At 56.0% G+C, this 25,743-nt stretch overlaps 12 protein-coding genes across 12 annotated transcripts; 5 read left to right on the top strand and 7 right to left on the bottom strand.

Annotated features, from left to right (window-relative positions):
- Positions 1–337: 337 nt before the first annotated feature.
- On the bottom strand, positions 338–2,219 carry C8Q71DRAFT_852898 (uncharacterized protein; the record flags this gene model as incomplete). The annotated part of the gene is made up of 6 exons (XM_047926876.1): positions 338–679; positions 745–1,323; positions 1,389–1,628; positions 1,681–1,849; positions 1,906–2,034; positions 2,095–2,219. The coding sequence occupies 6 exons, from the start codon at positions 2,217–2,219 to the stop codon at positions 338–340; spliced, it is 1,584 nt and encodes a 527-aa protein (XP_047783374.1).
- A 785-nt stretch (positions 2,220–3,004) lies between these two features.
- C8Q71DRAFT_793896 (uncharacterized protein) lies at positions 3,005–4,125 on the top strand (the record flags this gene model as incomplete). Its single annotated transcript, XM_047925511.1, has 4 exons — positions 3,005–3,154; positions 3,203–3,524; positions 3,591–3,763; positions 3,817–4,125. 4 exons carry the CDS (start codon positions 3,005–3,007, stop codon positions 4,123–4,125), a joined length of 954 nt encoding a protein of 317 aa, XP_047783373.1.
- Positions 4,126–4,252: 127 nt separating this feature from the next.
- Positions 4,253–5,508, bottom strand: C8Q71DRAFT_876058 (uncharacterized protein; the record flags this gene model as incomplete). The annotated part of the gene is made up of 5 exons (XM_047928407.1): positions 4,253–4,598; positions 4,651–4,714; positions 4,771–4,973; positions 5,028–5,246; positions 5,300–5,508. The coding sequence occupies 5 exons, from the start codon at positions 5,506–5,508 to the stop codon at positions 4,253–4,255; spliced, it is 1,041 nt and encodes a 346-aa protein (XP_047783372.1).
- A 600-nt stretch (positions 5,509–6,108) lies between these two features.
- C8Q71DRAFT_852895 (uncharacterized protein) lies at positions 6,109–6,831 on the top strand (the record flags this gene model as incomplete). The annotated part of the gene is made up of 1 exon (XM_047926875.1): positions 6,109–6,831. The coding sequence occupies one exon, from the start codon at positions 6,109–6,111 to the stop codon at positions 6,829–6,831; it is 723 nt and encodes a 240-aa protein (XP_047783371.1).
- Positions 6,832–6,889: 58 nt separating this feature from the next.
- Positions 6,890–8,577, bottom strand: C8Q71DRAFT_852894 (PIN domain-like protein; the record flags this gene model as incomplete). The annotated part of the gene is made up of 8 exons (XM_047926874.1): positions 6,890–6,910; positions 6,978–7,184; positions 7,230–7,700; positions 7,749–7,872; positions 7,932–8,047; positions 8,101–8,347; positions 8,396–8,502; positions 8,554–8,577. 8 exons carry the CDS (start codon positions 8,575–8,577, stop codon positions 6,890–6,892), a joined length of 1,317 nt encoding a protein of 438 aa, XP_047783370.1.
- A 1,309-nt stretch (positions 8,578–9,886) lies between these two features.
- Positions 9,887–11,890, bottom strand: C8Q71DRAFT_852893 (uncharacterized protein; the record flags this gene model as incomplete). The annotated part of the gene is made up of 4 exons (XM_047926873.1): positions 9,887–10,228; positions 10,294–10,457; positions 11,536–11,578; positions 11,639–11,890. The coding sequence occupies 4 exons, from the start codon at positions 11,888–11,890 to the stop codon at positions 9,887–9,889; spliced, it is 801 nt and encodes a 266-aa protein (XP_047783369.1).
- Positions 11,891–12,607: 717 nt separating this feature from the next.
- On the top strand, positions 12,608–12,977 carry C8Q71DRAFT_682538 (uncharacterized protein; the record flags this gene model as incomplete). The annotated part of the gene is made up of 2 exons (XM_047919768.1): positions 12,608–12,700; positions 12,750–12,977. Coding segments are annotated over 2 exons (321 nt in total), but the record flags the coding sequence as incomplete, so codon positions are not given.
- A 621-nt stretch (positions 12,978–13,598) lies between these two features.
- Positions 13,599–15,051, bottom strand: C8Q71DRAFT_876057 (uncharacterized protein; the record flags this gene model as incomplete). The annotated part of the gene is made up of 6 exons (XM_047928406.1): positions 13,599–13,624; positions 13,951–14,141; positions 14,194–14,257; positions 14,314–14,516; positions 14,571–14,789; positions 14,843–15,051. The coding sequence occupies 6 exons, from the start codon at positions 15,049–15,051 to the stop codon at positions 13,599–13,601; spliced, it is 912 nt and encodes a 303-aa protein (XP_047783367.1).
- A 600-nt stretch (positions 15,052–15,651) lies between these two features.
- C8Q71DRAFT_852890 (uncharacterized protein) lies at positions 15,652–16,374 on the top strand (the record flags this gene model as incomplete). The annotated part of the gene is made up of 1 exon (XM_047926872.1): positions 15,652–16,374. One exon carries the CDS (start codon positions 15,652–15,654, stop codon positions 16,372–16,374), a length of 723 nt encoding a protein of 240 aa, XP_047783366.1.
- Positions 16,375–16,432: 58 nt separating this feature from the next.
- Positions 16,433–18,120, bottom strand: C8Q71DRAFT_852889 (PIN domain-like protein; the record flags this gene model as incomplete). Its single annotated transcript, XM_047926871.1, has 8 exons — positions 16,433–16,453; positions 16,521–16,727; positions 16,773–17,243; positions 17,292–17,415; positions 17,475–17,590; positions 17,644–17,890; positions 17,939–18,045; positions 18,097–18,120. The coding sequence occupies 8 exons, from the start codon at positions 18,118–18,120 to the stop codon at positions 16,433–16,435; spliced, it is 1,317 nt and encodes a 438-aa protein (XP_047783365.1).
- Positions 18,121–19,429: 1,309 nt separating this feature from the next.
- C8Q71DRAFT_876053 (uncharacterized protein) lies at positions 19,430–21,311 on the bottom strand (the record flags this gene model as incomplete). Its single annotated transcript, XM_047928405.1, has 6 exons — positions 19,430–19,771; positions 19,837–20,415; positions 20,481–20,720; positions 20,773–20,941; positions 20,998–21,126; positions 21,187–21,311. The coding sequence occupies 6 exons, from the start codon at positions 21,309–21,311 to the stop codon at positions 19,430–19,432; spliced, it is 1,584 nt and encodes a 527-aa protein (XP_047783364.1).
- A 180-nt stretch (positions 21,312–21,491) lies between these two features.
- On the top strand, positions 21,492–23,217 carry C8Q71DRAFT_852887 (uncharacterized protein; the record flags this gene model as incomplete). Its single annotated transcript, XM_047926870.1, has 6 exons — positions 21,492–21,784; positions 21,840–21,968; positions 22,018–22,246; positions 22,295–22,616; positions 22,683–22,855; positions 22,909–23,217. The coding sequence occupies 6 exons, from the start codon at positions 21,492–21,494 to the stop codon at positions 23,215–23,217; spliced, it is 1,455 nt and encodes a 484-aa protein (XP_047783363.1).
- Between the last annotated feature and the right edge of the window lie 2,526 nt (positions 23,218–25,743).

The following is a 25,743-nucleotide window of genomic DNA, read 5'->3' as shown; positions in this document are numbered from 1 at the left end:
GACCTCCGGCTTCCTTAGTCCCCGAACGCGCGAAGCCGGCCCCCAGTAACTCTCTCTCCCCTTGGTCTTGCTGGACCGTGGCCTGCGCTCGGTCGCTCGCGCACCCTCGACGGCTGCGGGTAGACAGCAATGGATTTACGTGACACTAGAGTATTACTACATGTAGTAGAAGTAGGAACTATACACGAAGCAACTAGTATACGGATTAGAAGCAGTGTTTAAGTGTATGACTCAGAGATGTCCGCGAACTCGCCGTCAATGCTTTGCAGAAACGGCGCGAGGCGATGTATGTACAGCCTGAGCAACAGCCGTGATGCGGTATTAATTGTGTGCGTCCTCAATCCGACGGGCTTGCAGCCTGCATGGCTTCCCAGTTCGCCCGGATTGTTTCATCCTTCTCCAACAACGCTCGCCATTTCTTCGCAACCGTGAGCTTCTTGTCGCAGATCCTCCACTTCCCGCTCTTCTTGTATCGGAACACTCCTTGGGTGTCGGAGCGGCCTAGGTCACCTCCGAAGTACCTCATCGCCGCATCGTAGTCTGCGGCATCAGTCCAGGTGCGATCCTTCTGCAGCCTGTCAAGTATCTGCTGATATGACAGCCGCTCTCGTTCCTCGTTGCTATACTTGTCCCAGAACGCGTCTTCAGACGAAAATCGATCGCGTTCCTCGGCCAAGAACTGGGGGCGATATAGCATGAGAATATGGAGCGCGGAACACTTCACAGCTCCTGCTCGGTACGTACCTTCCAGTTGCCCCACTCGACCCTCAATGCATGCCAGGCATCCGTCTCAACTACCCCACTCCTCTTCTTGTAAACCTTGTCCCAATGCTTCACGGGAATCCCACGCCCTGCAATCGTCAACAAGTTCGAGGTATGCCATTCGCGGAAGAGGGATGGGATGTTGTCTGACAGATGGATTGCCGGTGGATCAGGGATGTGAGTTCTGTCGACATAGATGTTTTCGCCGTCAAGGCTGATGCAGACAGGTCGCTGCGGTGGATGTGGTAGTACCGGCGTGCTCAATGTCGGAGGATCGGAAGCAAGCTGTGGTGCTACTAGATGAGGTGGAACTGCAGTCCGCGGCGTAGACGGCGTGGTGGGACGGCGTATGTTTTGACTGTCAGTGCCGGTACTACTGACAGTCGGCACATACTCGGGTCCTCCAGGTCGCATTTCCGCGGAGACGTGCGACGTGGTCCCATGTCCGCCGTTGATCAAGTTGTCAAACTTTGTACACAACGTTTGCATGCGATTGAGGACCTGATCTTGCTTTCGTTCCACCTGGCTCATCCCGCGCTCCAGCCGGCGGAAACGAACGCCCTACATTGATAGGTGTCAGTCTCGGGCGGTGAGTTTCTGTACTTAGTATGCTATATTTCACTTACTGTATAGCTTGCGTTGTCGATCCCTGTGCTGGTCGCAGCATTGTTTCCAGGTACCAGTCCAGATTGACTAGATCCAGGCTGTTCGATGGGGTGCCCGTGACATGGCTCTGCTTGCTCCGAGCCATCGGGATTGAGCAGAGGTATTGACGGAGCTTGGCCCGCAACTGCCGGCACTACTGGATAGCTGGCGAGGAACGATGCTGACTGTCCGAAAAGGCATGCTACGATCACTTTCTCATCCTACGTTGGTCATCAACTAAGCTCGTACCCAGGAATCGTTTGCAGAGCAGACTGCATGCTGGATGGGCTGAGGTACGCGCCTATCGCTGCCGTGTTTGTTCTGATACTCTGCGACAGGTTCCCTGGGGCCAAACTGGGAAAGAATGCGTTTTGCGGAATGGCTATTTGACCGAGATGCAGAGATGTCTCCTCGCTTCCGTTTCACGGCCGGTTTGAAGAGGCTTGCAATACAGACAGTGAGTCGCAGGCTGCGTACTGAGTTTGAATGTGTACGTACCCCGCCCATTGTTCGCGGTCATCCGCAAACTTACGTAGACGTTCTATCTGGGCGTCACGATTGCCGCTCTTCGGCAGCCCATACTTGGTGAGCTCAGCGGCAAGCTCTTTCTTCGTAGTATTCTTTGTACTGATGATCCATGAACTGGTAAGTGCACGGCATCACACTAGTGCATAGTATCCAGCTTACATTGTAAATTCCACCAGCCCAATCGTGCGATCTGACCCTAGCGCTTGCCCCGGTTGTGGAAGTTGAAGAGTCTGGGGCTCGTTGTTGGTTGAATGTGATGGCTCGAGGGTATTAAAGGTGGACATAGGATAGTTGAACAGCGAAATAAATGCTCGGATGAGCACGTCGTAGTGTAACCAACCCAAGCCTGAGTTTTAGGGGCGATCGGCGGACAGCCCCTGTGAAGGGTCGGCTCGCTTGTTACAGACATGGCGAGAATGAGTCGCACCAGGGGGTTCAACTTGCCGTCCCTCACTTTGTTCACGATGCCTCCTCAGTGCCTGATACCAGACAGGGCTCTTTCGATTCTCGCTGAAACTCAGTCTTCTGTTCCGACTCAAGAAATCGAGGACGACCATGAGGCAGAAGTCGAATCACTTGTCTCTGGCATTGACCTTGACGACCGCATGGAGCAATCTGCATCTACTGGGACGCACTACTTACGCGAAGCTAGCTCAGTATTCAAGAAGCAAAAGCTTGATCAAACTGTGATGTCAGACAATCTCAAGAAGGCGTCAGCAAACGTCGTGGTGGATAACACACTAAATGAATATCGGCGGTATGTCATTCCTTCTATATGGCGTACTCAGGCTCAGGCTTAGTACTATTGACAGCCTATGGGACCAGTTCAAGTCCTTTTGTGCCGAGTTAGGCTTCGTTGACGATGCTCAGGTGATGGACAAGTACGCGCAGGATATTCCGGAGGGGCTGCCGTCGTGGATAGCAGTTTGGATTATGAACAAGTACGTCATTACCAGCAACCGACTAGCTGTGTTGTATTCACTGCAGCAGGGCGGATGACCTGGACATCCATACCGGCAAGCCGAAGGATCCCAGCGTTCCCCGTGTTAAGTATGCGACAGCTCAGAAGATGCGCGCAGCGATCAGCCACAAGTTCGGGCGCGACTTCGGGTTCGGTGAACAACCTTGGTCTCAAAATGCCGCGACTGGGACATTTTCGGGGAATCCCTCCCTGTCTGTGGTGGTCTCGCAGTACATGATAAGTTTGCAGCGCCGCAAGGTACGATGACTTCGGCACCGAAAAACATTTATGACTGACGCTGACTAGGTGCGCGCTGGCGAGGAGGTTACAAGTGCGCGCGCAATCACTCATGAGACTATGCGGCAGCTCTGGGAGTTCAATATCAAGTATTCGACTGATCGCAGGCGCACAACATCGCGCAAGCGGAAGGCTGAGCATCCAGAGGACTGGGCGGGTTACCGGGTTCGCCAAATGTTACAACTCCTCTACATTGTGTCAATGCTGTGTTTGCTCCGCTTCGACGAAGCATTGCGAATCATGTGGACAGATATCACTATGTTTGTCAACGATGACGGCATTCATTGTGTGCGGCTTGACCTCCCGTTTCGGAAGACGGCTCAATATGGAGGTAAGCGTTTGCACATACTACTACTAGCCTCTCCGATTATCAAGCTTTCCTGAACACCTACACTAGGTATTGCACCATTCCCCCTCTACCCTAATCAAGAACAGCCGTGGTTGTGTCCGGTTCGAGCGTTTGCAAAATGGTGGCAACTGTGCGGGGAGATGAACATCGAACGTACGGGATATATCTTCCGCAAGCGCGTTGGACGTGACGGTGTGAGTATCAAACCGTCTGACAGAATGGTGCATTCACGAGCATGCATATTTCCCTATACTTATATGATTCTGCCCTGCAGTCAAACGACAACTTCGTCCAGTGCTTCCGGAATAACCTCGTTGACATTCTGATCGATCCTCGGCCTTATGGGACCCACTCGTTTCGTCGCGGCGGGTGCCAGTATCTTGCAATGGTCAAGCGTTGGCCAATTCGTGACATCTGCACATGGGGCGGCTGGGCAGAGAACTTCGACAACCCTAGTACTATCTTCAAGTATCTCATGTCATGGGTGGATACTCCTCTCCTCGAGAGGAAGGACTATTTCAACCCCAAGAGGGCCACAGCTGACACTTGTCATCAGTGTGGTCGCACCTGCACATGCGCGTGAAGTACGCGAGTGGTGCCAGCAGGGGCGCTGGTTGTGGACCGCGCAATTGGAAGCTACAATAACATTCACATAGATACATACTGTATGCGCGTCGATACATTCAATCAAGGTTACAAAGCTGCTCGTATCATACTGTATGACGAGGAAGGCAAGTATGATGGTGATGCAAGGGTTGAGGGTCAAACATGCGAAAGGTGACGACTTCTGGAGGGCATGCGCGAGCATCGAGAACGCGAATTGCATTCTGAGCTTGAGGAACGATCTCGGGGCTGGTTGACGCACCCACCTCGGAGAGTGCAGGCGACATGCTCATGGCGTCGAGCTTCCAGTCGGCCTTGCATGGGGCGGCACCTTTGTCGTCGACGTCCATCTTCCTATCATTGTCCTCGGCCTTCTTCGCCATGAGCTTGGCCTTGCCCGCAGACGACGCGGCCATGGCTGGGCTGACGCGTGCGCGAGCGCTGACGACATCTCTGCTGCCAATGCCAGCGACGCGCCGCAGGACAGCGGTGTGGCCGCCCATACTCGAAGATAGCGCCGAGGTTGATGACGGCCATCATGATCCCAGTCGCACTCCTCGACGATCGCACTGCCTGAGAACGTCTATCAGCTCCGGACTGATACAGCTAGAGATACATCACTGACCTTCGATATTGAGCTTCTCGTCGAAGCGGTCGAGGATGCCGTGGAAGTCGTCCATCTGGATGTGCGTGAAGAGCATACCGTGGAGGATGATATACAGATCGGCAACGCCAGCGTCGGGGCCTTGGCGACAAGTCTGGGCAGCTGGCGACCAGATCTGGAGGATGGCCTCGCGGGAGGTGCTGTACGGATGCGCTGTGATCATGCTATACATACAAATGTCAGACATCGATACTCGCAATATAAATATAGCGACTCACCTCTTCTCGAAATGATACAAGCCCTGCAACTCCTCGCCGCTCCCGTCCCTCTCCCTGCAGAGCAGTCCAATATGGTGGTAGAGCTTGCCCGCACTTGGAGTGCCGGTGAGGCCCTTTGCGTACCACTCGCGCGCGATCTGCCTCGAGTGTTCCTTCTCCGGGACGAGCTCTATCGCATGCGCCACTGCAAGGCCGACACTCGGCACCTCAAGCAACTGCCTCGCCGCGCGTCCGGGAGATGGCGGCGGTGAATTGTCGATGCGCGCACGCACCTCGGGTGCCGCCGTTCCGCGCGATCGGAGCTTCCACCGCCGTTCTGTGTCGAGGAGTGCTGGGCGGTGCCATACTGGGCGTCGTTGGCATGCAAAAGGAGTGACAGGGAGAGGAGCGTGAGGGTGAGAGGGAGACGGGCATTGTCCGTCAATGTGGTCGCCGGGCGGGATCTGGTGATGTCGTACGCCGCGGAGGGGTCTGCCCTCATGCGATTGATCACAGTTGATGGGGATTGGTTTCTCCTGGACAGCGAGGGCGAGGTCTAATGATTGCAGTAGGCTGAAGTTCTTGAGGGTCGCTTGGAGGTGGCCCCGCAGCGTTGAAGACCCAGGCCAACCGGGAGCAACGAGTCAGGGAAGGCACGGGGGGTCAGCACCTGTCCCCGAGGGGCCAAGGTGAAGCCCTAGCTCCGTTCCTCCGTGCTGACGGGCGTTGCTCCGGAGGTGAGGGAGGCAGTCGCTGGCGGCACTGAGGGAGGCGGGATGCACGCTGGCACGATGGTAGCGCCGCTACACTGGCCAGTTCCCACGGTTTGGGCGCTCAATCCCCAAGCCTCCGCTCCGCGCAGGCAGCAACCTCGCAGTGGCAAGGTGGTACTTAACAGCCACAGACTAATACATTACGGCTCTGTATAGATACACACAAACCCTAGCTACGATCATCACTGGCATCATCGCTAAGGATTTCTATGTAGTCTCTTTGTGAAGCTAAGGCTACGTCAATGTCTGAGTCACTCAGAGTAAGGTCAATCACTTCAGAGCTCGTACTGCCACGCGACACGTTCGTCGAGCTTGCAGTACCACGAGCCATGGACATCGACCCTGCACGTCCGCGCAGCGCGTTGGTCAAGAGGCTCGTTCGTCCGCGCAGTGTGCCGGCCAGGCTCGGGCGGGCACACAATGTAGTTGTTGATCCGAAGCTAGGGTGGTGGCTGCATGATGATGGTGTTGCGCTCGCGCGGCGGCCACACGTCAAGCTCACATGGCTGCAGAAAAGTGCCGTTGGGCTTGCGTGGCCACGCAGTAGGCTCGACACACTACCGCGCGACGTCCTCGCCCCGTTTGGTCCACCGCGCGACGTCCTCGCCCCATTCGGTCCACCGCGCGACGTGCTTGCCTCGTTCGGTCCAATGCATGACACACTCGCCCCGTTTGGTCCACCGTGCGACACGCTCACCTCATTTGCGTTTGGTCCACCGTGCGACGTGCTCGCCCTCAGGCTGTTTGGTCCACCGCGCGACTTGCTTGCCCTGTTTGGTCCACCGCGCGATGTGCTTGCCTTGTTCGGTCCGCTGCGCAATGCACTCGCCCCGTTTGGTCCAGCAGGCGACACCTTTGCCTCGTTTGGTCTGCTGAGCGACACGCTCGCCTCGTTTGATCCACCCTGCGACGTGCTCGCTCCATTTGGTCCACCCCGCAACGTGCTCGCCTTGTCCAATCCATCGCGCGACACGCTCACCTTTGTCCGCTTCCTCACCCGACAGTGTGCATCTTTGTCTTCACCGTTACTGTTGCTATCCTGGCTCATGTGACGCTTCACAGGAGCACTTGGGACGTTTGCATGCTGGCGAGTGGAATCCCTACCATCCACTAGTACGACTCCTCGTTCAGCTGGAATATGTGCAAAGAATGTAGAATACGTACTTGTTGTGCCATCTTTGTTGTCTAGCTCCCACACATGTTGAACAAGCGTCTCGTGCATCGAAAACCGTCGCGAGAGGGCGCCAGCGTGCACTACTACGGTGCCGTCGTCTGGCCGCAGGCCCACTAGGCCAGACACAGCCAGAGCCGCAAAGCCGGTATCAATGGCGGTTACAAACCGGGCATTGTTTGAGCGACGTGGGCTCTTATCGGGATTGACATGGACAAGTCCCTCGAGCTGATTCTGTGACTGTGTCAGATAGCAGATTGTGATGAATGATTGACGTACCACAAGGGGTTCCTTTGCGGCCTCAGCCATATCCCGATTGATTGCACACTTGATGAGACTTCGCAGCACAACGCCTGGGAGTAGACAATTCCCAAAGCGTTCGATGATACCCGAGGGAGTGCCCCATGAGAAGTAGCGTTCACAAAGAACGCCGAGGCTGGCGACATCGGGTGGTTGAGCCGGGGTTTTCTCGAAGTCTTCCAGTGGCGATGTTACGGGATTTCGGTACAAGTCGACGACCGCAAGGTTTGGAAATGTGTCTGGGATACGATCCGATAAACTTTGATATCGCCTGCCTAGGAGCTTGAGGTTGTCCGTGCGCAGGGTGACACGTAGATCATCCCGCCAACTTGATAGGAACTGCGAAAGGGCATCGCCATGAAGCTTCCGGACGGCCTCGCACAAGCGTTCACCGAACCCGTAGCGTGCCAGGCCACATGCAACTCGAGGCCCAAAGCCCTGCAAGCCAGTCTGTAGGAACTGTGAGTCTCTGCACGTCGAGAGGAAAGGTGAATATACCTCATAATCTCCACCTGTAAGCAGTGCAAACAGGATCATACCCGGACGGGTAAGGCGAAGAGCTTGATGCTTGAAGATACTATCCGCGCTCACAACTGTGAGCATCTGATCCTTTGCCGAATAGCTGCGTAGAGCCGAGTGAGCCTCATCGGCAAATGTACAAGACACGATGCTTGTACTCACTTGCGGATGACCACCTGCGCTCCAAACAGCAATGTGTCGCTGTCATCTGTCAGCACTCCGTCGAAGATGCCGAACGAATTCATGAGCGCAAGCTCTGCCTCTGCTTCTCCTGGCGCCTGTGCTAGATATGAGACATTGAACGTAGAGTAAGAATGGATTGAGTACGTACCATCCACCAGTCATATCCAAACGCATCGATGAACTGCTTCATCGCCGCAACCATCCAATGACTCGTTTTGATGACCTTCTTTCCACGCTTCTTCGGGGGCCGGTCCTGGCCGTCAAACACGAACGTTGCGTGCACCAGGAGCCGGAGGAGGCGGGCCAACCGGAAGAACAGCGTGCGAAGCTCTGGGTTCTCGCCCGACTGGGCATGTCCGACCGCGAACGTATTCTGGACCTGATAAAGCCATATGCTGGATGCAATGAGCTCATAGCTGCAATTGATATCGAGAACAGCTCACCTTGCATCGATGCCGAGTCGGTATACCCGTTCTCCCTTACGCTGTTCGAACCCTTCGCGCACGAAGAAGTCTTCAATAGACTGACCAGTTGCCGCAGGCTTCACAGCCTTCATACGGCTTGTGAGATACAATGGAAATTATGTAAAATGAGAGCTCACCTCCCATAGCCCATGTACACCCATGGTAGCCGCTGTCCTCAGACTCCTGTACGAGACTGAATGTTGCCGAGCCTCGGGGATTGCTGTCCGAGTGGTCGTAGAGCTCTGCTACGAGTATCGCTGCCAGTGGCTGCTGCAGTGTCAAGCGGAGGGACTACGGAGGACCACACGTCCTCGTCGATGCTCGTTGAGGGATGGTGAGGGTAGAGGTAGCCAGTGGAGAGGTGGAGTGCGAGGTCGACGGAGGAGAGCCATCTTGGCCAAACGCAGCGTTACCCGCCCGGCCTGCCGAGGGACTGCGAATCTGGGACTGCAAAGGTGACGGTTCGCCCGGCCTTCCTAGGGGCTTTGGCGGGCGGGCGCGCCAGAAAGCACCCCCTCCTCAGCCCTCTTCGTACCGCTAGATTCGCAGTCCCATTGTGGGAAATTTGCAGTCCCCCGCGCCTGCCCAACGTGGACGAGCGCCTCTGGCCCGGTTAGTCAAGATGGCTCGCCTGAGTCGCCTCGCTGTCGGTTAAGTCTCGAGGCGCGGCGGACGGGCATGCATGTGTCCCGGAGGCGGTGAACTCTTACGTCTCGGACACGAACGCGTACTCCATTCAGAGTCTGTCTACGAGATACACCACGCGAATACCTCGCGTTCTACATGCCTCTTCACCTCGTTTACCTCCGAACCGGCGCATTGGGCCTGCGCTGGATTGCGCCGCCCCTTTCCGTGGTGGATTTCCCGCCGTCCTCGCCCGCTGACCGACCCTCGCCTCCTCGTCGCGCATCCCGGGGTCCCCGCTCCACCGCCCAGCGGAACACGTGGCGCCCAGACCGGGGCCTCACCGCCTTCCTTCCGCTCCCGGAACTCCCGCCCCGGCGCTTCGCTTCGTCCGTAGCGGGACTGTCAATTTACTCGTCCTCAGTGCTACTTCCTCCGCTAGATTGACGGTCCCAGTCCCGGCGCTTGTCAGTCCCTTATTCCCACGGCTACCATATTCGGACACCGGTGACCTCCGGCTTCCTTAGTCCCCGAACGCGCGAAGCCGGCCCCCAGTAACTCTCTCTCCCCTTGGTCTTGCTGGACCGTGGCCTGCGCTCGGTCGCTCGCGCACCCTCGACGGCTGCGGGTAGACAGCAATGGATTTACGTGACACTAGAGTATTACTACATGTAGTAGAAGTAGGAACTATACACGAAGCAACTAGTATACGGATTAGAAGCAGTGTTTAAGTGTATGACTCAGAGATGTCCGCGAACTCGCCGTCAATGCTTTGCAGAAACGGCGCGAGGCGATGTATGTACAGCCTGAGCAACAGCCGTGATGCGGTATTAATTGTGTGCGTCCTCAATCCGACGGGCTTGCAGCCTGCATGGCTTCCCAGTTCGCCCGGATTGTTTCATCCTTCTCCAACAACGCTCGCCATTTCTTCGCAACCGTGAGCTTCTTGTCGCAGATCCTCCACTTCCCGCTCTTCTTGTATCGGAACACTCCTTGGGTGTCGGAGCGGCCTAGGTCACCTCCGAAGTACCTCATCGCCGCATCGTAGTCTGCGGCATCAGTCCAGGTGCGATCCTTCTGCAGCCTGTCAAGTATCTGCTGATATGACAGCCGCTCTCGTTCCTCGTTGCTATACTTGTCCCAGAACGCGTCTTCAGACGAAAATCGATCGCGTTCCTCGGCCAAGAACTGGGGGCGATATAGCATGAGAATATGGAGCGCGGAACACTTCACAGCTCCTGCTCGGTACGTACCTTCCAGTTGCCCCACTCGACCCTCAATGCATGCCAGGCATCCGTCTCAACTACCCCACTCCTCTTCTTGTAAACCTTGTCCCAATGCTTCACGGGAATCCCACGCCCTGCAATCGTCAACAAGTTCGAGGTATGCCATTCGCGGAAGAGGGATGGGATGTTGTCTGACAGATGGATTGCCGGTGGATCAGGGATGTGAGTTCTGTCGACATAGATGTTTTCGCCGTCAAGGCTGATGCAGACAGGTCGCTGCGGTGGATGTGGTAGTACCGGCGTGCTCAATGTCGGAGGATCGGAAGCAAGCTGTGGTGCTACTAGATGAGGTGGAACTGCAGTCCGCGGCGTAGACGGCGTGGTGGGACGGCGTATGTTTTGACTGTCAGTGCCGGTACTACTGACAGTCGGCACATACTCGGGTCCTCCAGGTCGCATTTCCGCGGAGACGTGCGACGTGGTCCCATGTCCGCCGTTGATCAAGTTGTCAAACTTTGTACACAACGTTTGCATGCGATGAGGACCTGATCTTGCTTTCGTTCCACCTGGCTCATCCCGCGCTCCAGCCGGCGGAAACGAACGCCCTACATTGATAGGTGTCAGTCTCGGGCGGTGAGTTTCTGTACTTAGTATGCTATATTTCACTTACTGTATAGCTTGCGTTGTCGATCCCTGTGCTGGTCGCAGCATTGTTTCCAGGTACCAGTCCAGATTGACTAGATCCAGGCTGTTCGATGGGGTGCCCGTGACATGGCTCTGCTTGCTCCGAGCCATCGGGATTGAGCAGAGGTATTGACGGAGCTTGGCCCGCAACTGCCGGCACTACTGGATAGCTGGCGAGGAACGATGCTGACTGTCCGAAAAGGCATGCTACGATCACTTTCTCATCCTACGTTGGTCATCAACTAAGCTCGTACCCAGGAATCGTTTGCAGAGCAGACTGCATGCTGGATGGGCTGAGGTACGCGCCTATCGCTGCCGTGTTTGTTCTGATACTCTGCGACAGGTTCCCTGGGGCCAAACTGGGAAAGAATGCGTTTGCGGAATGGCTATTTGACCGAGATGCAGAGATGTCTCCTCGCTTCCGTTTCACGGCCGGTTTTGAAGAGGCTTGCATACAGACAGTGAGTCGCAGGCTGCGTACTGAGTTTGAATGTGTACGTACCCCGCCCATTGTTCGCGGTCATCCGCAAACTTACGTAGACGTTCTATCTGGCGTCACGATTGCCGCTCTTCGGCAGCCCATACTTGTGAGCTCAGCGGCAAGCTCTTCTTCGTAGTATTCTTTGTACTGATGATCCATGAACTGGTAAGTGCACGGCATCACACTAGTGCATAGTATCCAGCTTACATTGTAAATTCCACCAGCCCCAATCGTGCGATCTGACCCTAGCGCTTGCCCCGGTTGTGGAAGTTGAAGAGTCTGGGGCTCGTTGTTGGTTGAATGTGATGGCTCGAGGGTATTAAAGGTGGACATAGGATAGTTGAACAGCGAAATAAATGGCTCGGATGAGCACGTCGTAGTGTAACCAACCCAAGCCTGAGTTTTAGGGGCGATCGGCGGACAGCCCCTGTGAAGGGTCGGCTCGCTTGTTACAGACATGGCGAGAAATGAGTCGCACCAGGGGGTTCAACTTGCCGTCCCTCACTTTGTTCACGATGCCTCCTCAGTGCCTGATACCAGACAGGGCTCTTTCGATTCTCGCTGAAACTCAGTCTTCTGTTCCGACTCAAGAAATCGAGGACGACCATGAGGCAGAAGTCGAATCACTTGTCTCTGGCATTGACCTTGACGACCGCATGGAGCAATCTGCATCTACTGGGACGCACTACTTACGCGAAGCTAGCTCAGTATTCAAGAAGCAAAAGCTTGATCAAACTGTGATGTCAGACAATCTCAAGAAGGCGTCAGCAAACGTCGTGGTGGATAACACACTAATGAATATCGGCGGTATGTCATTCCTTCTATATGGCGTACTCAGGCTCAGGCTTAGTACTATGACAGCCTATGGGACCAGTTCAAGTCCTTTTGTGCCGAGTTAGGCTTCGTTGACGATGCTCAGGTGATGGACAAGTACGCGCAGGATATTCCGGAGGGGCTGCCGTCGTGGATAGCAGTTTGGATTATGAACAAGTACGTCATTACCAGCAACCGACTAGCTGTGTTGTATTCACTGCAGCAGGGCGGATGACCTGGACATCCATACCGGCAAGCCGAAGGATCCCAGCGTTCCCCGTGTTAAGTATGCGACAGCTCAGAAGATGCGCGCAGCGATCAGCCACAAGTTCGGGCCGCGACTTCGGGTTCGGTGAACAACCTTGGTCTCAAAATGCCGCGACTGGGACATTTTCGGGGAATCCCTCCCTGTCTGTGGTGGTCTCGCAGTACATGATAAGTTTGCAGCGCCGCAAGGTACGATGACTTCGGCACCGACAAAACATTTATGACTGACGCTGACTAGGTGCGCGCTGGCGAGGAGGTTACAAGTGCGCGCGCAATCACTCATGAGACTATGCGGCAGCTCTGGGAGTTCAATATCAAGTATTCGACTGATCGCAGGCGCACAACATCGCGCAAGCGGAAGGCTGAGCATCCAGAGGACTGGGCGGGTTACCGGGTTCGCCAAATGTTACAACTCCTCTACATTGTGTCAATGCTGTGTTTGCTCCGCTTCGACGAAGCATTGCGATCATGTGGACAGATATCACTATGTTTGTCAACGATGACGGCATTCATTGTGTGCGGCTTGACCTCCCGTTCGGAAGACGGCTCAATATGGAGGTAAGCGTTTGCACATACTACTACTAGCCTCTCCGATTATCAAGCTTTCCTGAACACCTACACTAGGTATTGCACCATTCCCCCTCTACCCTAATCAAGAACAGCCGTGGTTGTGTCCGGTTCGAGCGTTGCAAAATGGTGGCAACTGTGCGGGGAGATGAACATCGAACGTACGGGATATATCTTCCGCAAGCGCGTTGGACGTGACGGTGTGAGTATAAAACCGTCTGACAGAATGGTGCATTCACGAGCATGCATATTTCCCTATACTTATATGATTCTGCCCTGCAGTCAAACGACAACTTCGTCCAGTGCTTCCGGAATAACCTCGTTGACATTCTGATCGATCCTCGGCCTTATGGGACCCACTCGTTTCGTCGCGGCGGGTGCCAGTATCTTGCAATGTCAAGCGTTGGCCAATTCGTGACATCTGCACATGGGGCGGCTGGGCAGAGAACTTCGACAACCCTAGTACTATCTTCAAGTATCTCATGTCATGGGTGGATACTCCTCTCCTCGAGAGGAAGGACTATTTCAACCCCAAGAGGGCCACAGCTGACACTTGTCATCAGTGTGGTCGCACCTGCACATGCGCGTGAAGTACGCGAGTGGTGCCAGCAGGGGCGCTGGTTGTGGACCGCGCAATTGGAAGCTACAATAACATTCACATAGATACATACTGTATGCGCGTCGATACATTCAATCAAGGTTACAAAGCTGCTCGTATCATACTGTATGACGAGGAAGGCAAGTATGATGGTGATGCAAGGGTTGAGGGTCAAACATGCGAAAGGTGACGACTTCTGGAGGGCATGCGCGAGCATCGAGAACGCGAATTGCATTCTGAGCTTGAGGAACGATCTCGGGGCTGGTTGACGCACCCACCTCGGAGAGTGCAGGCGACATGCTCATGGCGTCGAGCTTCCAGTCGGCCTTGCATGGGGCGGCACCTTTGTCGTCGACGTCCATCTTCCTATCATTGTCCTCGGCCTTCTTCGCCATGAGCTTGGCCTTGCCCGCAGACGACGCGGCCATGGCTGGGCTGACGCGTGCGCGAGCGCTGACGACATCTCTGCTGCCAATGCCAGCGACGCGCCGCAGGACAGCGGTGTGGCCGCCCATACTCGAAGATAGCGCCGAGGTTGATGACGGCCATCATGATCCCAGTCGCACTCCTCGACGATCGCACTGCCTGAGAACGTCTATCAGCTCCGGACTGATACAGCTAGAGATACATCACTGACCTTCGATATTGAGCTTCTCGTCGAAGCGGTCGAGGATGCCGTGGAAGTCGTCCATCTGGATGTGCGTGAAGAGCATACCGTGGAGGATGATATACAGATCGGCAACGCCAGCGTCGGGGCCTTGGCGACAAGTCTGGGCAGCTGGCGACCAGATCTGGAGGATGGCCTCGCGGGAGGTGCTGTACGGATGCGCTGTGATCATGCTATACATACAAATGTCAGACATCGATACTCGCAATATAAATATAGCGACTCACCTCTTCTCGAAATGATACAAGCCCTGCAACTCCTCGCCGCTCCCGTCCCTCTCCCTGCAGAGCAGTCCAATATGGTGGTAGAGCTTGCCCGCACTTGGAGTGCCGGTGAGGCCCTTTGCGTACCACTCGCGCGCGATCTGCCTCGAGTGTTCCTTCTCCGGGACGAGCTCTATCGCATGCGCCACTGCAAGGCCGACACTCGGCACCTCAAGCAACTGCCTCGCCGCGCGTCCGGGAGATGGCGGCGGTGAATTGTCGATGCGCGCACGCACCTCGGGTGCCGCCGTTCCGCGCGATCGGAGCTTCCACCGCCGTTCTGTGTCGAGGAGTGCTGGGCGGTGCCATACTGGGCGTCGTTGGCATGCAAAAGGAGTGACAGGGAGAGGAGCGTGAGGGTGAGAGGGAGACGGGCATTGTCCGTCAATGTGGTCGCCGGGCGGGATCTGGTGATGTCGTACGCCGCGGAGGGGTCTGCCCTCATGCGATTGATCACAGTTGATGGGGATTGGTTTCTCCTGGACAGCGAGGGCGAGGTCTAATGATTGCAGTAGGCTGAAGTTCTTGAGGGTCGCTTGGAGGTGGCCCCGCAGCGTTGAAGACCCAGGCCAACCGGGAGCAACGAGTCAGGGAAGGCACGGGGGGTCAGCACCTGTCCCCGAGGGGCCAAGGTGAAGCCCTAGCTCCGTTCCTCCGTGCTGACGGGCGTTGCTCCGGAGGTGAGGGAGGCAGTCGCTGGCGGCACTGAGGGAGGCGGGATGCACGCTGGCACGATGGTAGCGCCGCTACACTGGCCAGTTCCCACGGTTTGGGCGCTCAATCCCCAAGCCTCCGCTCCGCGCAGGCAGCAACCTCGCAGTGGCAAGGTGGTACTTAACAGCCACAGACTAATACATTACGGCTCTGTATAGATACACACAAACCCTAGCTACGATCATCACTGGCATCATCGCTAAGGATTTCTATGTAGTCTCTTTGTGAAGCTAAGGCTACGTCAATGTCTGAGTCACTCAGAGTAAGGTCAATCACTTCAGAGCTCGTACTGCCACGCGACACGTTCGTCGAGCTTGCAGTACCACGAGCCATGGACATCGACCCTGCACGTCCGCGCAGCGCGTTGGTCAAGAGGCTCGTTCGTCCGCGCAGTGTGCCGGCCAGGCTCGGGCGGGCACACAATGTAGTTGTTGATCCGAAGCTAGGGTGGTGGCTGCATGATGATGGTGTTGCGCTCGCGCGGCGGCCACACGTCAAGCTCACATGGCTGCAGAAAAGTGCCGTTGGGCTTGCGTGGCCACGCAGTAGGCTCGACACACTACCGCGCGACGTCCTCGCCCCGTTTGGTCCACCGCGCGACGTCCTCGCCCCATTCGGTCCACCGCGCGACGTGCTTGCCTCGTTCGGTCCAATGCATGACACACTCGCCCCGTTTGGTCCACCGTGCGACACGCTCACCTCATTTGCGTTTGGTCCACCGTGCGACGTGCTCGCCCTCAGGCTGTTTGGTCCACCGCGCGACTTGCTTGCCCTGTTTGGTCCACCGCGCGATGTGCTTGCCTTGTTCGGTCCGCTGCGCAATGCACTCGCCCCGTTTGGTCCAGCAGGCGACACCTTTGCCTCGTTTGGTCTGCTGAGCGACACGCTCGCCTCGTTTGATCCACCCTGCGACGTGCTCGCTCCATTTGGTCCACCCCGCAACGTGCTCGCCTTGTCCAATCCATCGCGCGACACGCTCACCTTTGTCCGCTTCCTCACCCGACAGTGTGCATCTTTGTCTTCACCGTTACTGTTGCTATCCTGGCTCATGTGACGCTTCACAGGAGCACTTGGGACGTTTGCATGCTGGCGAGTGGAATCCCTACCATCCACTAGTACGACTCCTCGTTCAGCTGGAATATGTGCAAAGAATGTAGAATACGTACTTGTTGTGCCATCTTTGTTGTCTAGCTCCCACACATGTTGAACAAGCGTCTCGTGCATCGAAAACCGTCGCGAGAGGGCGCCAGCGTGCACTACTACGGTGCCGTCGTCTGGCCGCAGGCCCACTAGGCCAGACACAGCCAGAGCCGCAAAGCCGGTATCAATGGCGGTTACAAACCGGGCATTGTTTGAGCGACGTGGGCTCTTATCGGGATTGACATGGACAAGTCCCTCGAGCTGATTCTGTGACTGTGTCAGATAGCAGATTGTGATGAATGATTGACGTACCACAAGGGGTTCCTTTGCGGCCTCAGCCATATCCCGATTGATTGCACACTTGATGAGACTTCGCAGCACAACGCCTGGGAGTAGACAATTCCCAAAGCGTTCGATGATACCCGAGGGAGTGCCCCATGAGAAGTAGCGTTCACAAAGAACGCCGAGGCTGGCGACATCGGGTGGTTGAGCCGGGGTTTTCTCGAAGTCTTCCAGTGGCGATGTTACGGGATTTCGGTACAAGTCGACGACCGCAAGGTTTGGAAATGTGTCTGGGATACGATCCGATAAACTTTGATATCGCCTGCCTAGGAGCTTGAGGTTGTCCGTGCGCAGGGTGACACGTAGATCATCCCGCCAACTTGATAGGAACTGCGAAAGGGCATCGCCATGAAGCTTCCGGACGGCCTCGCACAAGCGTTCACCGAACCCGTAGCGTGCCAGGCCACATGCAACTCGAGGCCCAAAGCCCTGCAAGCCAGTCTGTAGGAACTGTGAGTCTCTGCACGTCGAGAGGAAAGGTGAATATACCTCATAATCTCCACCTGTAAGCAGTGCAAACAGGATCATACCCGGACGGGTAAGGCGAAGAGCTTGATGCTTGAAGATACTATCCGCGCTCACAACTGTGAGCATCTGATCCTTTGCCGAATAGCTGCGTAGAGCCGAGTGAGCCTCATCGGCAAATGTACAAGACACGATGCTTGTACTCACTTGCGGATGACCACCTGCGCTCCAAACAGCAATGTGTCGCTGTCATCTGTCAGCACTCCGTCGAAGATGCCGAACGAATTCATGAGCGCAAGCTCTGCCTCTGCTTCTCCTGGCGCCTGTGCTAGATATGAGACATTGAACGTAGAGTAAGAATGGATTGAGTACGTACCATCCACCAGTCATATCCAAACGCATCGATGAACTGCTTCATCGCCGCAACCATCCAATGACTCGTTTTGATGACCTTCTTTCCACGCTTCTTCGGGGGCCGGTCCTGGCCGTCAAACACGAACGTTGCGTGCACCAGGAGCCGGAGGAGGCGGGCCAACCGGAAGAACAGCGTGCGAAGCTCTGGGTTCTCGCCCGACTGGGCATGTCCGACCGCGAACGTATTCTGGACCTGATAAAGCCATATGCTGGATGCAATGAGCTCATAGCTGCAATTGATATCGAGAACAGCTCACCTTGCATCGATGCCGAGTCGGTATACCCGTTCTCCCTTACGCTGTTCGAACCCTTCGCGCACGAAGAAGTCTTCAATAGACTGACCAGTTGCCGCAGGCTTCACAGCCTTCATACGGCTTGTGAGATACAATGGAAATTATGTAAAATGAGAGCTCACCTCCCATAGCCCATGTACACCCATGGTAGCCGCTGTCCTCAGACTCCTGTACGAGACTGAATGTTGCCGAGCCTCGGGGATTGCTGTCCGAGTGGTCGTAGAGCTCTGCTACGAGTATCGCTGCCAGTGGCTGCTGCAGTGTCAAGCGGAGGGACTACGGAGGACCACACGTCCTCGTCGATGCTCGTTGAGGGATGGTGAGGGTAGAGGTAGCCAGTGGAGAGGTGGAGTGCGAGGTCGACGGAGGAGAGCCATCTTGGCCAAACGCAGCGTTACCCGCCCGGCCTGCCGAGGGACTGCGAATCTGGGACTGCAAAGGTGACGGTTCGCCCGGCCTTCCTAGGGGCTTTGGCGGGCGGGCGCGCCAGAAAGCACCCCCTCCTCAGCCCTCTTCGTACCGCTAGATTCGCAGTCCCATTGTGGGAAATTTGCAGTCCCCCGCGCCTGCCCAACGTGGACGAGCGCCTCTGGCCCGGTTAGTCAAGATGGCTCGCCTGAGTCGCCTCGCTGTCGGTTAAGTCTCGAGGCGCGGCGGACGGGCATGCATGTGTCCCGGAGGCGGTGAACTCTTACGTCTCGGACACGAACGCGTACTCCATTCAGAGTCTGTCTACGAGATACACCACGCGAATACCTCGCGTTCTACATGCCTCTTCACCTCGTTTACCTCCGAACCGGCGCATTGGGCCTGCGCTGGATTGCGCCGCCCCTTTCCGTGGTGGATTTCCCGCCGTCCTCGCCCGCTGACCGACCCTCGCCTCCTCGTCGCGCATCCCGGGGTCCCCGCTCCACCGCCCAGCGGAACACGTGGCGCCCAGACCGGGGCCTCACCGCCTTCCTTCCGCTCCCGGAACTCCCGCCCCGGCGCTTCGCTTCGTCCGTAGCGGGACTGTCAATTTACTCGTCCTCAGTGCTACTTCCTCCGCTAGATTGACGGTCCCAGTCCCGGCGCTTGTCAGTCCCTTATTCCCACGGCTACCATATTCGGACACCGGTGACCTCCGGCTTCCTTAGTCCCCGAACGCGCGAAGCCGGCCCCCAGTAACTCTCTCTCCCCTTGGTCTTGCTGGACCGTGGCCTGCGCTCGGTCGCTCGCGCACCCTCGACGGCTGCGGGTAGACAGCAATGGATTTACGTGACACTAGAGTATTACTACATGTAGTAGAAGTAGGAACTATACACGAAGCAACTAGTATACGGATTAGAAGCAGTGTTTAAGTGTATGACTCAGAGATGTCCGCGAACTCGCCGTCAATGCTTTGCAGAAACGGCGCGAGGCGATGTATGTACAGCCTGAGCAACAGCCGTGATGCGGTATTAATTGTGTGCGTCCTCAATCCGACGGGCTTGCAGCCTGCATGGCTTCCCAGTTCGCCCGGATTGTTTCATCCTTCTCCAACAACGCTCGCCATTTCTTCGCAACCGTGAGCTTCTTGTCGCAGATCCTCCACTTCCCGCTCTTCTTGTATCGGAACACTCCTTGGGTGTCGGAGCGGCCTAGGTCACCTCCGAAGTACCTCATCGCCGCATCGTAGTCTGCGGCATCAGTCCAGGTGCGATCCTTCTGCAGCCTGTCAAGTATCTGCTGATATGACAGCCGCTCTCGTTCCTCGTTGCTATACTTGTCCCAGAACGCGTCTTCAGACGAAAATCGATCGCGTTCCTCGGCCAAGAACTGGGGGCGATATAGCATGAGAATATGGAGCGCGGAACACTTCACAGCTCCTGCTCGGTACGTACCTTCCAGTTGCCCCACTCGACCCTCAATGCATGCCAGGCATCCGTCTCAACTACCCCACTCCTCTTCTTGTAAACCTTGTCCCAATGCTTCACGGGAATCCCACGCCCTGCAATCGTCAACAAGTTCGAGGTATGCCATTCGCGGAAGAGGGATGGGATGTTGTCTGACAGATGGATTGCCGGTGGATCAGGGATGTGAGTTCTGTCGACATAGATGTTTTCGCCGTCAAGGCTGATGCAGACAGGTCGCTGCGGTGGATGTGGTAGTACCGGCGTGCTCAATGTCGGAGGATCGGAAGCAAGCTGTGGTGCTACTAGATGAGGTGGAACTGCAGTCCGCGGCGTAGACGGCGTGGTGGGACGGCGTATGTTTTGACTGTCAGTGCCGGTACTACTGACAGTCGGCACATACTCGGGTCCTCCAGGTCGCATTTCCGCGGAGACGTGCGACGTGGTCCCATGTCCGCCGTTGATCAAGTTGTCAAACTTTGTACACAACGTTTGCATGCGATTGAGGACCTGATCTTGCTTTCGTTCCACCTGGCTCATCCCGCGCTCCAGCCGGCGGAAACGAACGCCCTACATTGATAGGTGTCAGTCTCGGGCGGTGAGTTTCTGTACTTAGTATGCTATATTTCACTTACTGTATAGCTTGCGTTGTCGATCCCTGTGCTGGTCGCAGCATTGTTTCCAGGTACCAGTCCAGATTGACTAGATCCAGGCTGTTCGATGGGGTGCCCGTGACATGGCTCTGCTTGCTCCGAGCCATCGGGATTGAGCAGAGGTATTGACGGAGCTTGGCCCGCAACTGCCGGCACTACTGGATAGCTGGCGAGGAACGATGCTGACTGTCCGAAAAGGCATGCTACGATCACTTTCTCATCCTACGTTGGTCATCAACTAAGCTCGTACCCAGGAATCGTTTGCAGAGCAGACTGCATGCTGGATGGGCTGAGGTACGCGCCTATCGCTGCCGTGTTTGTTCTGATACTCTGCGACAGGTTCCCTGGGGCCAAACTGGGAAAGAATGCGTTTTGCGGAATGGCTATTTGACCGAGATGCAGAGATGTCTCCTCGCTTCCGTTTCACGGCCGGTTTGAAGAGGCTTGCAATACAGACAGTGAGTCGCAGGCTGCGTACTGAGTTTGAATGTGTACGTACCCCGCCCATTGTTCGCGGTCATCCGCAAACTTACGTAGACGTTCTATCTGGGCGTCACGATTGCCGCTCTTCGGCAGCCCATACTTGGTGAGCTCAGCGGCAAGCTCTTTCTTCGTAGTATTCTTTGTACTGATGATCCATGAACTGGTAAGTGCACGGCATCACACTAGTGCATAGTATCCAGCTTACATTGTAAATTCCACCAGCCCAATCGTGCGATCTGACCCTAGCGCTTGCCCCGGTTGTGGAAGTTGAAGAGTCTGGGGCTCGTTGTTGGTTGAATGTGATGGCTCGAGGGTATTAAAGGTGGACATAGGATAGTTGAACAGCGAAATAAATGCTCGGATGAGCACGTCGTAGTGTAACCAACCCAAGCCTGAGTTTTAGGGGCGATCGGCGGACAGCCCCTGTGAAGGGTCGGCTCGCTTGTTACAGACATGGCGAGAATGAGTCGCACCAGGGGGTTCAACTTGCCGTCCCTCACTTTGTTCACGATGCCTCCTCAGTGCCTGATACCAGACAGGGCTCTTTCGATTCTCGCTGAAACTCAGTCTTCTGTTCCGACTCAAGAAATCGAGGACGACCATGAGGCAGAAGTCGAATCACTTGTCTCTGGCATTGACCTTGACGACCGCATGGAGCAATCTGCATCTACTGGGACGCACTACTTACGCGAAGCTAGCTCAGTATTCAAGAAGCAAAAGCTTGATCAAACTGTGATGTCAGACAATCTCAAGAAGGCGTCAGCAAACGTCGTGGTGGATAACACACTAAATGAATATCGGCGGTATGTCATTCCTTCTATATGGCGTACTCAGGCTCAGGCTTAGTACTATTGACAGCCTATGGGACCAGTTCAAGTCCTTTTGTGCCGAGTTAGGCTTCGTTGACGATGCTCAGGTGATGGACAAGTACGCGCAGGATATTCCGGAGGGGCTGCCGTCGTGGATAGCAGTTTGGATTATGAACAAGTACGTCATTACCAGCAACCGACTAGCTGTGTTGTATTCACTGCAGCAGGGCGGATGACCTGGACATCCATACCGGCAAGCCGAAGGATCCCAGCGTTCCCCGTGTTAAGTATGCGACAGCTCAGAAGATGCGCGCAGCGATCAGCCACAAGTTCGGGCGCGACTTCGGGTTCGGTGAACAACCTTGGTCTCAAAATGCCGCGACTGGGACATTTTCGGGGAATCCCTCCCTGTCTGTGGTGGTCTCGCAGTACATGATAAGTTTGCAGCGCCGCAAGGTACGATGACTTCGGCACCGAAAAACATTTATGACTGACGCTGACTAGGTGCGCGCTGGCGAGGAGGTTACAAGTGCGCGCGCAATCACTCATGAGACTATGCGGCAGCTCTGGGAGTTCAATATCAAGTATTCGACTGATCGCAGGCGCACAACATCGCGCAAGCGGAAGGCTGAGCATCCAGAGGACTGGGCGGGTTACCGGGTTCGCCAAATGTTACAACTCCTCTACATTGTGTCAATGCTGTGTTTGCTCCGCTTCGACGAAGCATTGCGAATCATGTGGACAGATATCACTATGTTTGTCAACGATGACGGCATTCATTGTGTGCGGCTTGACCTCCCGTTTCGGAAGACGGCTCAATATGGAGGTAAGCGTTTGCACATACTACTACTAGCCTCTCCGATTATCAAGCTTTCCTGAACACCTACACTAGGTATTGCACCATTCCCCCTCTACCCTAATCAAGAACAGCCGTGGTTGTGTCCGGTTCGAGCGTTTGCAAAATGGTGGCAACTGTGCGGGGAGATGAACATCGAACGTACGGGATATATCTTCCGCAAGCGCGTTGGACGTGACGGTGTGAGTATCAAACCGTCTGACAGAATGGTGCGTTCACGAGCATGCATATTTCCCTATACTTATATGATTCTGCCCTGCAGTCAAACGACAACTTCGTCCAGTGCTTCCGGAATAACCTCGTTGACATTCTGATCGATCCTCGGCCTTATGGGACCCACTCGTTTCGTCGCGGCGGGTGCCAGTATCTTGCAATGGTCAAGCGTTGGCCAATTCGTGACATCTGCACATGGGGCGGCTGGGCAGAGAACTTCGACAACCCTAGTACTATCTTCAAGTATCTCATGTCATGGGTGGATACTCCTCTCCTCGAGAGGAAGGACTATTTCAACCCCAAGAGGGCCACAGCTGACACTTGTCATCAGTGTGGTCGCACCTGCACATGCGCGTGAAGTACGCGAGTGGTGCCAGCAGGGGCGCTGGTTGTGGACCGCGCAATTGGAAGCTACAATAACATTCACATAGATACATACTGTATGCGCGTCGATACATTCAATCAAGGTTACAAAGCTGCTCGTATCATACTGTATGACGAGGAAGGCAAGTATGATGGTGATGCAAGGGTTGAGGGTCAAACATGCGAAAGGTGACGACTTCTGGAGGGCATGCGCGAGCATCGAGAACGCGAATTGCATTCTGAGCTTGAGGAACGATCTCGGGGCTGGTTGACGCACCCACCTCGGAGAGTGCAGGCGACATGCTCATGGCGTCGAGCTTCCAGTCGGCCTTGCATGGGGCGGCACCTTTGTCGTCGACGTCCATCTTCCTATCATTGTCCTCGGCCTTCTTCGCCATGAGCTTGGCCTTGCCCGCAGACGACGCGGCCATGGCTGGGCTGACGCGTGCGCGAGCGCTGACGACATCTCTGCTGCCAATGCCAGCGACGCGCCGCAGGACAGCGGTGTGGCCGCCCATACTCGAAGATAGCGCCGAGGTTGATGACGGCCATCATGATCCCAGTCGCACTCCTCGACGATCGCACTGCCTGAGAACGTCTATCAGCTCCGGACTGATACAGCTAGAGATACATCACTGACCTTCGATATTGAGCTTCTCGTCGAAGCGGTCGAGGATGCCGTGGAAGTCGTCCATCTGGATGTGCGTGAAGAGCATACCGTGGAGGATGATATACAGATCGGCAACGCCAGCGTCGGGGCCTTGGCGACAAGTCTGGGCAGCTGGCGACCAGATCTGGAGGATGGCCCTCGCGGGAGGTGCTGTACGGATGCGCTGTGATCATGCTATACATACAAATGTCAGACATCGATACTCGCAATATAAATATAGCGACTCACCTCTTCTCGAAATGATACAAGCCCTGCAACCTCCTCGCCGCTCCCGTCCCTCTCCCTGCAGAGCAGTCCAATATGGTTGTAGAGCTTGCCCGCACTTGGAGTGCCGGTGAGGCCCTTTGCGTACCACTCGCGCGCGATCTGCCTCGAGTGTTCCTTCTCCGGGACGAGCTCTATCGCATGCGCCACTGCAAGGCCGACACTCGGCACCTCAAGTCAACTGCCTCGCCGCGCCGTCCGGGAGATGGCGGCGGTGAATTGTCGATGCGCGCACGCACCTCGGGTGCCGCGTTCCGCGCGAATCGGAGCTTCCACCTGCCGTTCTGTGTCGATGAGGGCTGGGGCGGTGCCATACCTGGGCGTCGTTGGCATGCAAAAGGAGTGACAGTGAGAGTGAGCTTGAGGGTTAGAGGAGACGGGCAATTGTCCGTCAATGTGGTCTCCGGTCGGGATCTGGTGATGTCGTACGCCGCGGAGGGGTCTGCCCTCATGCGATTGATCACAGTTGATGGGGATTGGTTTCTCCTGGACAGCGAGGGCGAGGTCTAATGATTGCAGTAGGCTGAAGTTCTTGAGGTCGCTTGGAGGTGGCCCCGCAGCGTTGAAGACCCAGGCCAACCGGGAGCAACGAGGTCAGGGAAGGCACGGGGGGTCAGCACCTGTCCCCGAGGGGCCAAGGTGAAGCCCTAGCTCCGTTCCTCCGTGCTGACGGGCGTTGCTCCGGAGGTGAGGGAGGGCAGTCGCTGGCGGCACTGAGGAGGCGGGATGCACGCTGGCACGATGGTAGCGCCGCTACACTGGCCAGTTCCCACGGTTTGGGCGCTCAATCCCCAAGCCTCCGCTCCGCGCAGAGCAACCTCGCAGTGGCAAGGTGGTACTTAACAGCCACAGACTAATACATTACGGCTCTGTATAGATACACACAAACCCTAGCTACGATCATCACTGGCATCATCGCTAAGGATTTCTATGTAGTCTCTTTGTGAAGCTAAGGCTACGTCAATGTCTGAGTCACTCAGAGTAAGGTCAATCACTTCAGAGCTCGTACTGCCACGCGACACGTTCGTCGAGCTTGCAGTACCACGAGCCATGGACATCGACCCTGCACGTCCGCGCAGCGCGTTGGTCAAGAGGCTCGTTCGTCCGCGCAGTGTGCCGGCCAGGCTCGGGCGGGCACACAATGTAGTTGTTGATCCGAAGCTAGGGTGGTGGCTGCATGATGATGGTGTTGCGCTCGCGCGGCGGCCACACGTCAAGCTCACATGGCTGCAGAAAAGTGCCGTTGGGCTTGCGTGGCCACGCAGTAGGCTCGACACACTACCGCGCGACGTCCTCGCCCCGTTTGGTCCACCGCGCGACGTCCTCGCCCCATTCGGTCCACCGCGCGACGTGCTTGCCTCGTTCGGTCCAATGCATGACACACTCGCCCCGTTTGGTCCACCGTGCGACACGCTCACCTCATTTGCGTTTGGTCCACCGTGCGACGTGCTCGCCCTCAGGCTGTTTGGTCCACCGCGCGACTTGCTTGCCCTGTTTGGTCCACCGCGCGATGTGCTTGCCTTGTTCGGTCCGCTGCGCAATGCACTCGCCCCGTTTGGTCCAGCAGGCGACACCTTTGCCTCGTTT

This window comes from Rhodofomes roseus, assembly GCF_022264815.1.
Source record: "Rhodofomes roseus strain CIRM-BRFM 1785 chromosome Unknown C8Q71scaffold_2, whole genome shotgun sequence".
NCBI classification, from domain to species: Eukaryota; Fungi; Basidiomycota; class Agaricomycetes; order Polyporales; family Fomitopsidaceae; genus Rhodofomes; species Rhodofomes roseus.
This window is presented reverse-complemented; position numbering and strand designations above follow the sequence as displayed.